Genomic DNA, 17,001 nt, shown 5'->3' with positions numbered 1-17,001 from the left:
CGTTTTGATTTAACCTGATACTTTACTACTGCTCAAAGCTGCTGCAGTTGTATCTAATCTTCTAGTTTAAACTATTTATAAGTACATTGTGTCTAAACTGTCTCATAATGATGGGGTCCTGGTTTTGAACTTGGGTGAGTGACATTTTATTCCAGAATATTGAATATAAATATACTGAATATATATGACCATATTAGGCTGCACAAAACCAGACTGTTAATGGAACATAAACCAGTGTACATACTTTTTTACTTTTATGCACAGATTAAGCCAAAAAATCCCTCATTTTTAAGAGAATAATCTCACCTGAGTACAGAGTAGTAAACTGCTGTTTTAATCTTAACAGCAATCTAAAAAGAATTAAAGTTATGAATTAGTGTATAATGTATTTGTTATTGTACATATAGTCCCTGATCTACCTCAGAGGAGTTTATGTAATAGCACACTGAGTTGAGCCAAATTAAGGATGTTTTATTGCGCAAAGTTATAAGTTTGCGCATCGACCTCTGGGTGGCTGGCACAGAAACGCCCTCTCCTCGCCGCTTGTTATTGATTACAGCCCTTGTCAATCACGTCAGAGGGCGGAGCCTCAGGCCCCTACATTCCTTTAAGGTCAGTGTGAGTTTCAGCTCGCATCTTCAGTGTTGTGCCGGTAGACGCGGGTTGCGCTTCAGCATCATTATTTGACGGATCGCATTGGTGGCCCATTGAGCTACAACTTTGAAAGAAACGTTACAAGAAAACTGACCTGATCCAACGTGGATTTTAATTCCCGGGACTTGGGAACACCTGGCACCGTTCGCGTTTTGCTTCAATTAGGAATTCGACGAGAAAGTCGTGTTATTAGAGGTGCAAGGTTACTTGATTATTTTGTTTGACTTGTGCCTGAGTGTCTCGTGCTTTCCTTTCTTTCGGGCTTTTCCCGATATCAGTATGTTCACTGAGCGCGCGCTGGCCTTGTTGAACTTTTGCATGCTGCTTCTGCTGCTGCTGCGTGCGTCCGCGGCCCGTGGGTGCGCGCCGTGCTCAGAGCGCGCGTGCCCACCGGTGCCCACACGGGGCTGTGAGGAAGGGCGCGTGCTGACGCGGGACCCGTGCGGCTGCTGCGATCTGTGCACGCGACTCGAGACGGAGGCGTGCGGCGGAGAGAACTGGGAGCTGGGCTCCTGCGCTCTGGGGCTCACGTGCATCGCTGTCAACCACACCGGTCCAGTTGCCATTCCTAATACTGGGGTTTGCACAGGTGAGTGTGAAATAGATAACGGTTTGTCATTTTATAAGTTTATTACAATTTCATTGAAACATAATACGATTGCGGGTTTTATACTTGTAAATATCCAAGCAATATAGCTTCCTTCACCTTTGAGTAAAGTGTTGGGGATGTGAAAGGTATGACTATCATCTCCCCCGATCAAACACACCTGGCGCGAGCTCCTGTACAAGCAGGCGTGTCGGAGTTGGGAATTAAGCAATGCACTGAGGTGGTAGGTCGCCTAAAACGTTTTTTAACATTTAAAACACGTAATAAAATAGGAAAAGCTTATTAAAGTGGATGCCCGCAAGAATATCTTCTTATTGCCGAGGCAAAAACGGCTCAGTCTACTCGCGCGCGCAATAATTGCATGCACGTGCCTCGTGAACTTGATGCGGGAGTGCCATGCCTTCTTCTTTTTCTCCACATGGACCGATCGAAAGAAGCCAAAAATTAGCAAAAGTAGTTTCTGAGTTTGAAACCTTTGAAAGTTCTGACAGATTTTCCTTGATATTCAATTTGAAATGTTATTCAAATTATGGTGATGTAATAGAATTATTAAATAAAAAAAATAAGAATATATTAGATAAGATAAGGATTTCTTTTCGGCTTCTCCCGTTAAGGGTCGCCACAGCGGATCCTCCGCACGTTTGATTTGGCACATGTTTTACGCTGGATGCCCTTCCTAACGCAACCCTCCCTAATTTATCCGGGCTTGGGACCGGCACTAAGAGTGGCTGGGGATGGTTCCCTGACCGGGAATCGGAGCGCTGCATCTTAACCACTAGACCACCAGGGGACCTAGATAAGATAAGATAAGAATATGAATCAATATATCATTTTGTTTGAATTAATAAGAAACTATGGATTCTGGCCCTCCCACTGTAAGTGAACATTAATTGAAGCCATAAGGCACTGCTATATTAACTTGTTTTGTCAGAAAACTGTTATACCAGTGCTGGTAACAACTTATAATAAAAGACATTTAATGGAACTTTGGCCAAATTATTGGCATCCATGAAAAAATCACCACCTTCTTAAATACCTCATTTAGATCTTAGAAAATACAATTTCACAATTCCATTATTGTTCTGGACATTCTCTCAGCATGACCAAATGGATTGCTCAGGACACAAATACACAATCATGAGGGAAAGCAGAGGTGAGAACCTTCCTGAAGGTCTTAGAGCTAAATGACTATTTCATGCCATCATTATGGGGGGTCTGGTTGGGTTCCAGTTTTTTGTCCTCGGGGACAAGGACTGTGATTAAAACGCATTTACAAGTGGAAGGCTAAAGGTTAATCTTGATTTGGACCTGGAGTGCCCATGGCACATTTGCTGCTTTGATTTAGTCTCAAAGATAATGACTTTTGTGATTGAAGTGAAACAGGCAGAACGGATACTGGATTATCACAGTCTGAACGCACTTATTGATGCTATTTCATATAAATTAAGTTTGAAAATACTTTATTTTATATACTTTATTATATACTTTATTATATATATATATATATATATATATATATATATATATATATATATATATATATATATATATATATATATATATATATATAATTTTGCATCTGTTTATTCTTCATTTTTTCACTGTGTGTGTGGGGGTGGGGAGCAGCACATTGTGCAGGATGTGGTTGGTTACAGAAAATTAACTTTAACTCCAGAATATATCATCTCAAATAGTTCTGTAAAATCATTTGATGAGAGCTTGATGAGGCGTATAATCATCATCTCTTGTCTGATTGCAAGCAGCTAAAGTATAATCACGCTAATGTATTATGCATGCAAAGATCCATCATACATTAATTATCTCACTTGAGTTGCATGAATAAATGAAGTGATTTCTATTCTGCTGATGACTCAAAGAAACTAATTAAGATCCAACATCTTGAGACTGCATATGATCGATTACATTATCATTAATTAATTTACTTACTATTATTTAAGGGTTTTTGCATATATTGGTTATATTTTGTCACATAATTTAATTCAATTCAATTCATTTTAATTTGTATAGCGCTTTTAACAATGAACATTGTCTCAAAGCAGCTTTACACAGATAATGCGGTGATTAAAAGTGAATATGTTCTTTATGAGTAAGTTTGTCCCTGATGAGCAAGCCAGTGGCGACTGGCGACTGTGGCAAGGAAAAACTCCCCGAGATGGCATAAGGAAGAAACCTTGAGAGGAACCAGACTCAAGAGGGAACCCATCCTCATCTGGGTTACACCGAATGTCCATTTGTGGCGGGTATACAATGTTGCGGGGTGCAGTGATGATGATCAAAAGCGAAGTGTATTTCTGAGTCAGTGTAGGAGACTGTTGACATCAACTACAGTCCAATCCAGGCAGGCCTGGATGAAGTGGGAAGATCCACGGGGGGAAGAGGGGCAGAAACAGTGGTCACTGGAGCCTCAGGAGCATGTTTAACTCGACCGAGAGAGAGAGAGAGAGAGAGAGAGAGAGAGAGAGAGAAAGAGAGAGAGAGAGAGAGAGAGAGAGAGAGAGAGAGAGAGAAGAGGGTGACAGGAAGAGAAGGATATGGATTATTAAGTGTACCTATTGTTGCATGAGAGTTAAAGTCACTGTGCAGTTTGGACTCCGTCAAGACTCGCTATGGCAGCATAACTAAAAGGGAGAACCAGAAGGCAACACAGACATGAGGGATCTCTGGGATAAGAGACGGCCTAATTTATCCAATTCTCATCCCATAATTCTTTTCATTCTTATTTCTTCCGGGTTTCCTCTGGACTTTTTTCCCTTCTAATAAAAATAAGTAACAATTGGAAAAACACTGGCTATATACTCTATGATAATCACGATTATCTAAATATTTGTAGTGATTGTACATAGTAAAGGATAGTTTTCGAATTGTGATTGGTATTTTTTAGAATAAATTATGAATCATGCTCATCAGTGATCGATTGCATGCAGCTTCAATCAAACACATCAGATGAAACATTTTGAAAAAGAAAATAAACCCCTTTCTTACAAATACTCTTTATAGCACAGTGAAATTCTTTTCTTTACTTATCAAAACTTATTAGGAAGTTGGGGTCAGAGCACAGGGTCAGCCACACTCAAGGGCCGAGTTGTTGCAGATTGATAGTGGTAGTGCTTGGCCTTCTGATCAGCAACCCAGAGCCTTAATCATTGAGCCAGCTACAGACATCTCCGAGAGAAACTGGTGCTGCAACATTGTCTACCAAAAGAGGCATGGCATATAATGATACAAAACAGAGTAGCTACAAACCTGGTTGTTGTGGGTTTAACAGTGCAACATAAATAATATATTTATTCTAAGAATTAAAAAAATATATATATAATTTTGCTGAATTACAGCAGCAGACACATATCTCGTTAGACTTGTATCATGTCAGAACAGAGTTCATTGTCTGCTTTGAGACAATGTTCATTGTTAAAAGCGCTATACAAATAAAATGAATTCATGGTGGACAGAAATTGAGTATGTGTTGCACATTCAAGATTTGTGCCATGGGATTATTAAGACTGTCGGATAGTTGTCCCACATGAGGACCTAGGAGTGTATTTCAATGGACCTAATCAAATATGAAAAATTATGTATTGAAGACTACTGGCAGTACTGTAGTTCAGCAACTCGTTGTATAAACCTTCTTAGCTTTTTAGCAGATCCTCTGTTACAGTTTATCAAATCATATGCATTTATGAAAATTATTCCACCAAAGACAGCTTATTAGGCCAGAAAGTGCTAAAAATGTCAAAGTATAAATTAACTAAATCACAATGTTTAAATATAAGTGTACCAAGAAAACGACAAGTTTAAAACAAATGCCTTAGAGTAGATATGTGTAGTGAGACAAAAAGTTGTAGAAATTGCCAACAGTTTTTTTTTTTTTTTGTATAATACAGACACTTAGATATGATGCCTGTGTAATAAGTAGAAGCCATATTCACCAAAAGGGAATGTACAAGTTGCATATAGAGCATTTACTTTCACACATTAATTTATTCATCTTTTATAAATGCTTTATCTAGCTTGGATCAAGATGATTTTTTTTGTATATGAAAAATATCACAACATTTAAACTTCTTCAAAATAGTTAACAGAAAACCAGAGGCAAAAAACAAACTAACAAATAAATAACTGTGGAAGTAGGCTGGATTGGTTATTTTTGTTATTTGGGCTATCTCTCATTCAAAGTCTGTGGTTCTAGTAAAAAGTATTATGTGAATCACCAGTTCCAAACATAACTAGTTGTATTTGTCTTATTTACCATAAGCCGATCTTTAAACAAGAAATGTTTTCACCATTAAGTTATCAAGTCAACATTTGTAGGCAAGTTGTTTGAAATAACTCTAGTTTAGCAATTTTATTAAAATACTTCTGCAATATGAAAATTAATTTTTTATTAACTTGATTTTTCAAGAGATTGAACCAGAAGATTTGACTTCCACCTAAGCACCTTGAATACCTTCCCTTCACCTAATTTGTTAGGTTAAGAAACATTTAAAAGGTCAACTTTGCTTGTAACAAGAACTACATGTTCATTCCACTTGAAACTGGCCTTATCTTCATTTTATTTAAGCTAGCAGCCAAAGCCTGGCCTCTGGGGTCAACTGCTTCATTTCAGGTCTTGGATACCAAGACATGAAGTCTCTAAGACCCACAGTGATTTGTATTTCATAGACTCACATATCATAATGTTTAACAGTTAGAAGTAATGGTTGTCATCACAAGGGAATCTCTGTAATAACACTTTAGATTGGTACCCCTTGCCTGAGTGCAGTATAAATGATGTCCAAGGTTTTAATCAACATCTAGTACTTCCATTTCCAACACTAGGGAATTTCAAACAGCCCCTGCTTTGTGACATCCATGCTGTAAGTGTAAAAATATGAACGGTCCGGATGGAAAAGTGTTGGAGGCACAGATCATTTTAAGGTGACAGGAAGCAAACGTAAATGTTCTGTGGAGGCCAGTTGAGGGTTTGGTTGAAAAGTCTGCTTATGCTCAGATTGCTAACCTGTCTGTCTGAAAGGGCCGCTGTCTCCTGCTTAATGTAGACACATTTATCCACAAGTTAGTTCCTAGCCAGATGTGCAAATATGTGTCCCAAAGGCCTGGTTGTGTACTGCTTTCAGTCCATGAATTGCTTTCTTTAATACTTAAGGTTAACTTTTTTTTTTTCCTGTTTAGGAAGAGCAGAACTTTCGGGCACAAGTCCACGATTTACAACTTTTTGCTTTAGGAAATGCTTTCAGAGGTACTTTAAAGGTCACAAATATGGTTTGATCTTTGCATTTGTGTGTACCAAAGCTCTAAATTGATTAACACTGTGTACCTACCTAAACAGAAGGTGGATGTCTTCTATATGTTTTCTAAAGATTAAATTAATGATAATGAGTCATATATTTCATAACAGCCCACTCATTATTTCTAAAGTACACTGAGAAGTGGGTAAAAGGTACTTTTAATTAGTCTACTTGATCACACTTTTCAGGACATTTTTTTTTTTAAGTTTTGTACTCAACTTACATTTGACAAAAGATATGTAATGTGTGTGGAATAAGACTTGGAGGACAGGTGGAATGTTAGATGAACCCTGGGCTCTGGTTGATTCCGATAAAAAACTCAACAAACTAAAACATCTTTTTAGCAACAGATTCACAGCTTTGCTCTGTTAAATTTAAATTCATGCTCGACATTTGTATGTGTATTGTGTGAGCCACTTTTTCTTTCTTGTTAAGTCAGTTACTAAAACCACAAAGAGACAGACATAAGTAAACTGGGAGTAATAAATCACAAGTGAGAATAATTACACATTACCTGCCAGTTGGACCTGCCACCTCTTTGGTCACTTCTGACTCTTGACCATGCCCTCGCTCCCAGGTACTCCCACCAACCAGTCGAGGCTGGGGAACCATCCAGCCTGCAGCTGACCCCCCCTTTTGACAGAAAAGGTAATATGCCACCACCATCTGCAACATAATAATGTACCACCACATATTATTTAAATAATGCCAGATACCAACATGTAATTCATGCGTTGGCATCTTCTTCTCTATCGTGTCCTTTACTTTCACCATCTGGGACAAAATTGCCCCTGGCCTCTGTCTACAAAACACAAGGTAGACAAAATGCAACAGTTGGCCTTAGCATACCTGGCATAAAGCCTTCTCATATGGGTTTATCCACCCGAGCAGAGCTGACTTTTTAGTGAAGTGTATCTGAGGGTTGGTGATGTCCAAAATATTCGGTGCAAAACTCCAATAACAGTCAGCTAGCCCCAGAAATTGAGACACTGAGCATGTAAAAATCCTTTGCTGTCTTTACAGTTTGGGGACTCACCTGCCCAAGGCCCAAGTGAAACCCAGATATTGGATTTAGACACTGCATTTTTCATTTAGACACTGCACTACCTTTATGAAGTTAATACAAAAATAGACTGACCTGATGCTCTTGGGCACAAAAACCACAAGGCTGCTTCAATAACTGGGAAGACTTCACAATTTATTATATTTATGGCCCTTGTGGAAAAATGTGGTCGAGTAGTGGAAATCAATGTTGAGGTGCTGGTTTTGGGGATCCCACACCACTGGTTTCTGGGAGCTGGGACCAGGAACAAAAGGGGGAGGAGGGAGAAAAAAGCAGGAATGCCTGACTGAGGAACCATCAACAAGTGATCCTCTGCCAGCTGTACTGCTTTGCCTAGGGATGCAGGCCATAGACACTAGACACATTATTTTTGTTTGATAGTACTGCTTTATGTTACCACTTTTGGTAAAAAGACTCTGAACTATGAAAGCCCGTTTTCCGCCACATAAAAAAAAGGCAAATTAACCTTTCTTTACTTGCAATTCCAGCTTTATTTCAAGTAATTCTGACTTTATTTCTCGCAATTTGTGACTTTAGACCTTGCAATTCGGACTTTATTTCTCACAATTGTTAAAAAAAAAATTGAATTGTGAGGGAAAAAGCTTATTTTAAAAAATTATACTCGGGATTGTGAATAAAAAATAGCTTTTCTCTGGTTTTATGATTTGTCTTCAGCTAAATAATTTACATATGTGAATCTGATTGGATAGGCCACAACGGAAGATCTGCTACATGTCATGTTGTTTTTAAAGCTACAGTCACTAAACTCAATTGGGTGTGCATCTGGATCAGGGCCACCAGTTGATGACTCTTGGTTTAGAGTAGACAATGTGCAAATTTCTCTGAGGTAAAAATACAGTTTAATTTCTGTCTCTGTATCAACTAATAATGAAGACATAACAATGGAAGAAGTTGGGGAGGTTTGTGGGTCTTTCAAACCCAGCCTGTGTATTCTCTGGCTGTAACCTGACCACCACAGTCTGTGAGTATGCATCCCAATGCTGCCACCCCCACTTCCACCTCTGCCAACCGCAGCCAGTGCCAACTAGCAACAGGTAATTAATTCCAAACTCTATTATTAACCATAAGATAAAACTCATAGAGGCACTTTTTTTTGTCTTTATTGGTCTAAAAGAGTAAGTTACCAAATAATGAATATAGAATGAAGACATGATCCATTACTAGATACAATTCTCTTGGGTAACATATTTATAAAGTATATAAACCTTTTGTTGGTATCAATCCTCATAAACTTTACATAAAATTCCATATTGTTCTTCCTCAAAATCTTCCTGATTTTTGTTTGTGTATTGTGGTGCAGACTGAAATGCAACACACAAAGCCAAAGCAAATCTCCATCTCCCAGCATGTGTGTGCCAGCATGCCAGTGTTCAGCCATGCTTTACGAGGCAGTGCAACCAATGAAACAGAAAACCTTAAAACAGAAAGAACTATCGTAGTAAGAGCCTTGTGTGTGTATTGGCAAGCTTCTGGGCATGTGGTCAGGAAACAGCGAATGATTGAATGTTCTGGATGATGAGGTGATGAAGGCTCAAGCAATAGGTTTAAACATAGTCAAATCCCTTACCTCTGTAGAAATTCTGAAAGGAAACTAAGCCTGAAAAGTGCTATGATATTCTGTAGCTTGGCTAAGTCATGCAACATTTATTATTCATAGCTTACTGTAAATTTATGCATGTGTCTAATGTGGATCAGAGACAAATGGGCATGGGCATATTTGAGATTTAATGGCATTGCTAAACTTTACACATGTCAGGCCTTACTGCAATAACAACATAAAGAGAGGTTTGTGTGATTTTTGTGCTGCTTTATCATCATTTATTTAGATATCTAGGCCAGGCTGTATTTAATTCTACAGACAATCAGTTATCTTGGGCTTTTATCCCTCTAGTTGCTGATCTTAACTTGTGATGTAGACAGAAACTGGCAACTTTCCACAATGAAATATGCATATTATTAAATATAGAGTGGTAGGTTAAATATGTGGAAATTAACAGGCTATAAGTTTGTGATTTGAAAAACAGAAAAAGTTTGTTTAATAAATCTGGAATTCATTGTTTTGAATTCATGTTTGATGGAGCTGTAAGAATTATAAAGTCATCATTTCTTTCACTTTCACAGTGGATTATTTGCTGGCAGAATTGTATGAAAATGTAACACTGATTTCTTTCCAGCACAGAGTGCAGATTATTTGGTTTTGGTTTGATTATTATATTGGTTGATTATACAGAATGACAAGTCCCCTGTATTTAATCTCCAGTTTGGTTGACTTCAGCTCGATTTGTTGACATTTCCATAACACATACTGTAATAATCATTAAGAAAGTAGAATATTTACTTTGCCCCTCTTTTCTTGACTATAGAAGAGAATAGTTTGCCCACATCGTTCTTCTTATGGCATTGAGGAGACCTTTTTACTAGTGGCTTCATGACCAAGCAGTTGACAGATGACACAATTTAGCTCTTGGTATAATAGACGTGTCTTAAAAAGAGAATGAAACATGAATCTTGAAAGTTAAAATAGTCAAATATATGTCATGTAGAAAATGTATAATAATAAAACAGAATATTTGTTCGGCTGTATGACTTAATGTTTTGTTTTAAATAATAAAGCAAATTAAAATGTCATTGACAAAACACCCACTTGGTTAACAATAACTGCAGTCAGACACGTTCCGTAGCTGTGAAAATAGTTTTTTTGCATTTCTTGACTTGAACAATCTTCTCTAGTTCCCACAGGTCTAGTGGATACCTTTTTCCAAATAGGAAATTTGGCTCTTTATACAGATATTCAATGGGATCAAATCCAGGCACATTGCAGGCTACAGTATAATTTTTCTGATTTTATTTTTGGTTTTAGATATATGAGCATAGTTGGGTTGAATATTTCTGCAAAATTCCTTTATGGTATTCTGACTTGCACTGCACTGCCGACTTATAAGGAACTCAGTGCCAGAGTCAGTGAGGCAATTTCAGATCACCTATAAGGCTTGTCCAGGATTCACACTAGGGATAGTTTTCTCTGCTGTTTTCTTAAAAAACTTAATTTTCATTTCTTTAAACATAGAGATTTACTGAAAAAGCTCTCTTAATGTCTCATCGATCCAAAAATGCCTGGAGCTATTCAACATACACTTAGACAAATGCCAGTCAGGTTTTTTTGTGTGTTTCTCTGTAAAAAGTAGAATCCTCCTGGCCTTTAATCAACAAAATTAATTTTCCCGACTCAAAACTGTTGCACCTTGAACTTAAATGTCATTTTGGCTCTGCCTTGAAGTTTTTTTCTGGATTCTTCCCTACCATTTGAGGAATCCCTCTATTCAGTCTTGGGTCATTGTTCCTCTTGCAGGCATGTTCAGAAATGTTGGCTACAGTCCTATGAGCTGTAAAATTCATGATAACATTTGCAAAAGTGAACACAAGAATATTAGTTTCTTTGAATACAGGCTCATAGATATTTTGTTAAACCTGCTTGGCTATTAGTCAAGTCAGGCCAAGTAGGCTTTTATTGCCATTTCAACGATATACAATAACAGTGCACAGTGAAACAAAACAACATAGCATTTAATGTAACAAAGTGCTATATACAATAACAGAAATTAACACTAAATGACAAATAAATGAAGTAGAATAACCAGATATATACATAGCACTATGTATAGTGCACTTGTGCAATCATGTTCAAATTACATTTAGTGCAAACACAATACAATAGGGCAATAACAGAGTGACCGTGCAGAAACTGTCTATATAATAATAAATACTGTAAATGCATACATTTATGGTTTAGCAGTAGTTTTCTCTAACCTGCTCAGATACCCCTTCTGAATGGGCTTCATCAAAATTTCATCAAATGTTCATGTGTCATTGACCTGGTTGGTTCTAGGGGGTTCAAGGATACCATTACTCACCTATTGCATCCTAAATATATAACTATATTCTGTATTACTTATAATCATTTATTTATATCTGTTTAAAATAAATTATTTGTTAGTTCTGAATAATGTACTCATAAATACATCCTTAATTTTACAGTGTGTGTTTAGTTATCTATTACAGATTTACATGTATGTGAATGTTACACACAAGTCATGCCAAATAACCGAATAGATTGTCATCTTGGAATCACATTTTTCCCCCCGCAGAAAGTAAAAGGTGTGAACAGTTATGTAAAATCCTCCTTAGATTGACATTTTCTAAAAAATATTCTGACCTCCTATATTCAATATCCTATTGTTGCTAACTGTGTGTCATTTTTTCTAGACTCATGTTGCACTGACTAGTCTCTCATTATGTGTTTGTAAGAATTAAAGTGGGTTTTCAAGGAAGCATATGAACACTGTTTGGTTCCACATCAGTAAAGAAATCAGCAGTGGGTGGAAATGTATTTATTTTGAAATTACAAAGAGTGATGCTGAAGTAAAACCTGCATGTGCTCTGATTTTTTAACATGTAATGAAAAACAGACATAGCTAAAACTTCTTACTCGTGCGACTGGAACAAAAAGTGAACTCTTGTAATTTACAGAATTCTGTAAACCTTCTTGAAATATTGGAATAATTTTTCCAGGACCTCTGCAAAGAACATTTTAGTGGGTGTTAATGAACCGCAGCCATGATTGGCTGACAAACACGCTTCTGTCTTCCAGTACGCCCTCGCAAATGGAAACAAACTCACCAGTGGGCTATACTACTTGGCTCAGTCACAAGGGATCATTGTAAATAATTGTTTATATAGCCTGAATGTCTGATGCTAATCAAATTAAGTCATTCAGATTTGTATTTTCTCTTGGAATTTAGTTGCAGGAAGTTGTCCAATGAAAACAATAGTAATACTATACCCCAATATAAAAAAAAAATAATTTTATATATATATATATATATATATATATATATATATATATATATATATATATATATATATATATATATATATATATATATATATATACATATATATATATATATACATATATATATATATATACATATATATATATATATATATATATATATATATATATATATATATATATATATATATATATATATATAAGCAGTTTTTACTTACTTAAGTGATGTCAAGCATTCTTGTACCTCATGACTAATCGAATTTCTACTTGGGAACAAGCAAGAATGACAAACATTGGTCTTATAAGTGAGCTCAAATAAGGAAATTCAGGACATGCTGACTCAAATAATATTTCACTGCCAATATATACAGTGTAACTAAAAATAACAACTTGTCCTTTTTGGGATATTCACCAAAACACAATGTGACCATCTCAGTGCAGTTGCATGCGGTCTAGTCACACAAGCAGCTCTTATCTTTTATATCTTTTAATATTCTGCCTCTAAAGATATTAGTGAAAGCAGAACTTCTCAGCATCAGAGATTGACACATTATTTAATCTTTAATAACTATAATAAATGTAAATTATGATAATAAAAAATTAAATGCTGTACTATTTTTAACTGAAATAAAATACATTATTGTAAAAGACATTTAAACAATTACAACTGTCTAATTTCTGTAACCCCTTACCTACTGCAACATCCTGTTCTTGGCTCATAGGAGTACCCAATGAGGACTTCTTCTGTTAATATTTTGAACTTCAGGTTTTTAAAGATTTCAAAACAAAAGAATAGAAGAGTTCTAAGGTCTGGCCCAATCTGCAGCTCTTATGGCATATTCAGCTCTTCTCTTCTTAGAATAATGTGACTCAAGCCATGTTACTGTGATTCCATGCTGTAAAGTGGAACTGGCAGGTTCAATTTATTTCAGCAATATTTGCACTTTTAACATTGGAAACTGTTCCAAAGCCGCATTATAGAGATGAAGCAGTTATGAAGTTGGAATGTTTAACTTTAGTGCTTATAAGATTGTTCCTTATAATCCTTTATCCACTGCACTGACTCGGGAGTGCAGTTTGCTTCTGATCGTCATCACTGTACCCCGCAGCATTGTATATCTGCTTCATATGGACATTTGGTGCAACCCAGATGAGGATGGGTTCCCTCTTGAGTCTGGTTCCTCTCAAGGATTCTTCCTTATGCCATCTCGGGGAGTTTTTCCTTGCCACAGTTGCTCATCAGGGACAAACATACTTACAAAGAACATATTTACGTTTAATCACCACATTATCTGTGTAAAGCTGCTTTGAGACAATGTTCATTGTTAAAAGCGCTATACAAATAAAAATGAATTGAATTGAATTGAATTTATCCCTAATGAGCAAGCTAGTGGTGACTGTGGAAAGGAAAAACTCCCTGAGATGGCATGAGGAACCTTGAGAGGAACCAGACTCAAAAGGGAACCATCCTCATCTGGGGGGCACCGAATGTCCGTTCAATATAGTTCCATCATTCTTGAGGTGTACTGTTCAGTGATAGTTGCTTAAATACAGAACTGTTCATGCAAACTGCAGCCCTAAGCCATTGTTGCAGACTGTGAATATTAATTACAGTCAAAATCCTTGAGTTGCTTAGTAACGTAATGGATCTTTACGCTGTTCATGGTCTCCAATTAGCGAGAACTCCATCCAGAGGTAGTGCATCGAGATTGATACAGTCAGATCCAAATTGAAAAAAGGGACACATACAGACGGAGCGTAGAGGCGCAGTGAGAGAGAAATAAAGATTATTAAGTATCCTTATTGTTGCAAAAAACATAAAAGACAGTGTTCAGTTTGATCAGAGTATAAGTACGGACTCAGGCAGATTGATTACTTCAGCCTGAGCCTAAAAGTAAATTTGCATATTCCTTATCCCCTATCTCTCATTTACACTCCTTATGTTAGTTCTGCATCAGTGGCATCCCTTTGTGCTGTGGCTGTAGTGCTGTCTAGACCACTGCTTCCTGGCAAAAGCACAATGTGGCCTTCACTGAGTTTGTGATATCATGCTGTACAATATTAAGTAGCTAAAAGTGTCTCTTTTTTTCTTTTATTTCTTCTCTCTTGCTTTTTGTCAATAGTTTGAAATGAACTTATAATGATACGCTCTTTTTAAACTATTGAAAAAAAACCAAAAAAACAGGAGTGAGAGACAGAGATAAAGAGAAACTTAAGAAAAACCTTTATTAGAACCATGATCACTTATATTCAAATCCATATGGTTTTTGTATTTTATAGTTTTTTGCCTTGTGAATGTCTTTAATACATCTTAGTGGATTCACACAGTGGTACTCCCTGTGAGATCCTGGGAGCCCTAGGGGTTTGTAAAGCCTAGCCATGGAGTCTGTAACAGGTCTTGGTCTATAAATAATGTCTACTTGGACCTTTTGTTGGTGGAACATTCAGGAATAGAAAACTGTATGGCTTTAAATAATAGACAAAAATAATTACTGTGCACATGATTTCATTATTTAAATAATGCTCATGAAATTAATTTCTGAGACAGTATGTGGAATGTTTTACAGTGAATGTGGGTCTGTAACTACAAAATGGATTTGAAAAACCATAGTTTAAATTAATATCCAACAGACAGTATAACAGATTATTTTCTAACGTTATGTTACCTTAAAGAATACATTTTTGAGTAAATTCTAAAACAGGAATTTAATATATTAGAAAAAACATATTAAAGTAGGATTCTCCATCTTGTTTTTTTTCCAATGTTATGTACTCATCGGGGTTGAGTGTTAAACTAAATATATTTTATAGTGATTATATTGCCTACTAAATTTTAGCATCCTTTGCACGTAGCTCAGAAATTAAGGAACATTTAAGTAGCTTTTTTTCTGACTTCAACAATAGCACAAAAGACTTTTGTCATGAAGAGAGCTTTTGTTTCATTTGTTCAGCATCATAAAGGCTTGGGTCCCTTTCGGTCACATCTGACAAAGAAGGGAAGGGTGTACTACAGTGTGCACCAAAACACAAGACACTCAGAAACTTCTATTTTAGTCCTTTTTATTCTCATATATTTAAAATATTTAAAAATGGTATCCAGAGCATTCCAGAGTTTGGTGGTGCATCAGTATTTATAGTCCATGGGGAAACACAATGCTATGTGTAAATGCTCCGTGTGTAGTTAAATAATTTGCCTTGATGATTTTTTTTGTATTCAAATTACTCGAGTTATTGGAGGATTCGTTTCAACCCTACTCTGGTGTATTAATGGAGGAGGTGGAGTGGCCCATCCCATGTTTCTACTCTTTTATAGCGTCCACTCAGTGGCAGGCCGTGCATTTGGTACCTGGGCCTTCAGTGGGGACTTACCCGACTTAATCAACCTCTAAATACCACCACTATATCGTTGCGATTATAGAAACCTTGAATACTATACAAAAACATAAATATAACAACGCGTGGCATTACAGAGAGAGAGAGAAATATCACATATGGAGGGTGAATACCATTTTACTAAAGCAAGAAAGTTAAGACAACTACACATCTCTACACTACAACTGCAATCTTGCCACCTACATCATCTGGAGCAGTTTAGAATCAATATTTGTCTAATAACAAAACATTCAAATTTTAATTAAATACAACCTACTCACCAGAGATGCATACTCATAATTTTGCACTGCTCCTCAGAGGCTGTAATCCAGTGGTACTGTTCGTATTTACTGGTCTGGAAGTGGAGAACAAACCCTTTCCCGAGATTCAGGGTCGGCCGACCTTCTCACGATGTCTAGCTTTTCTTGAAAATTGATTTTTAAATATGTCTGAGACCAAATAAATTTCTCTTCCTCCGTAGGCATAAAAAAGTCTAACTCAGATTGATTAATGTGTGCAGCGTGCTACAGATGTGTTTTGCCAGTTGAACTTGGCTGTAACAGTTTCCCTCTGACCAACCAATCAGAGGACAGAAAAATGCTGATGCTATTCTCAGGCCAGCTAGCTGGCGCTATGAGGCGAATGGTAAAAAGAGCCAGCAGAACTGATTTTGCAGGCCCTGAACAGATTAGATTGACATGGCAGCACATAGAGGCTATAATCTGATTGGACAAAAGATTTAACATCCACATACACGTACTGGAAGCAGTGCAGCCAAGAGAAACGCTACGAAATGAAGAGAATAAACTGTTTGGAACAAATAAATACAATTTCATGGAACAAATATTAGAATTTAGGTTGTAAATGTAGGTCAGTGCTTCTGATAGTGTTTAGGCCAGCAGAGGTGGCTTTGCTGGCCCTGACTGCCCGCCACTGCGTCCACTAATTTACAAACATCTACTTCTGACTGTAATATTTCATCATGCTTATTCATCTCCATAACACAAAGTTAGCTTGCCTTCCATCAAGCATTCCTATTTCATTAGTTTACTTCTTTGACATCACCTGTAGATCTTAAACAAAAACAGACTTGACTATCTGATATCTCAGTGTCTGTGTTTTTTTT

General features: G+C 36.8%; 1 protein-coding gene across 4 annotated transcripts in view; it reads left to right on the top strand.

Annotated features, from left to right (window-relative positions):
- The first annotated feature begins 583 nt into the window (after positions 1-583).
- LOC310731172 (cysteine-rich motor neuron 1 protein) overlaps positions 584-17,001 on the top strand; it is a 58,689-nt gene continuing 42,271 nt past the window's right edge. For 3 of the 4 annotated variants that reach the window (XM_083550578.1, XM_083550576.1, XM_083550575.1), the window contains exon 1: positions 606-1,243. In XM_083550578.1, the coding sequence (XP_083406704.1) occupies positions 934-1,243 (310 nt within the window). In that variant the 5' untranslated portion in view covers positions 606-933. Of the gene's footprint in view, positions 1,244-17,001 lie in introns of all 4 variants that reach the window. The other variant, XM_083550577.1, reaches the window with a different exon arrangement.

Source organism: Silurus aristotelis (genome assembly GCF_946808225.1).
Source record: "Silurus aristotelis genome assembly, chromosome: 9".
Taxonomy (NCBI): Eukaryota; Metazoa; Chordata; class Actinopteri; order Siluriformes; family Siluridae; genus Silurus; species Silurus aristotelis.
This window is presented reverse-complemented; position numbering and strand designations above follow the sequence as displayed.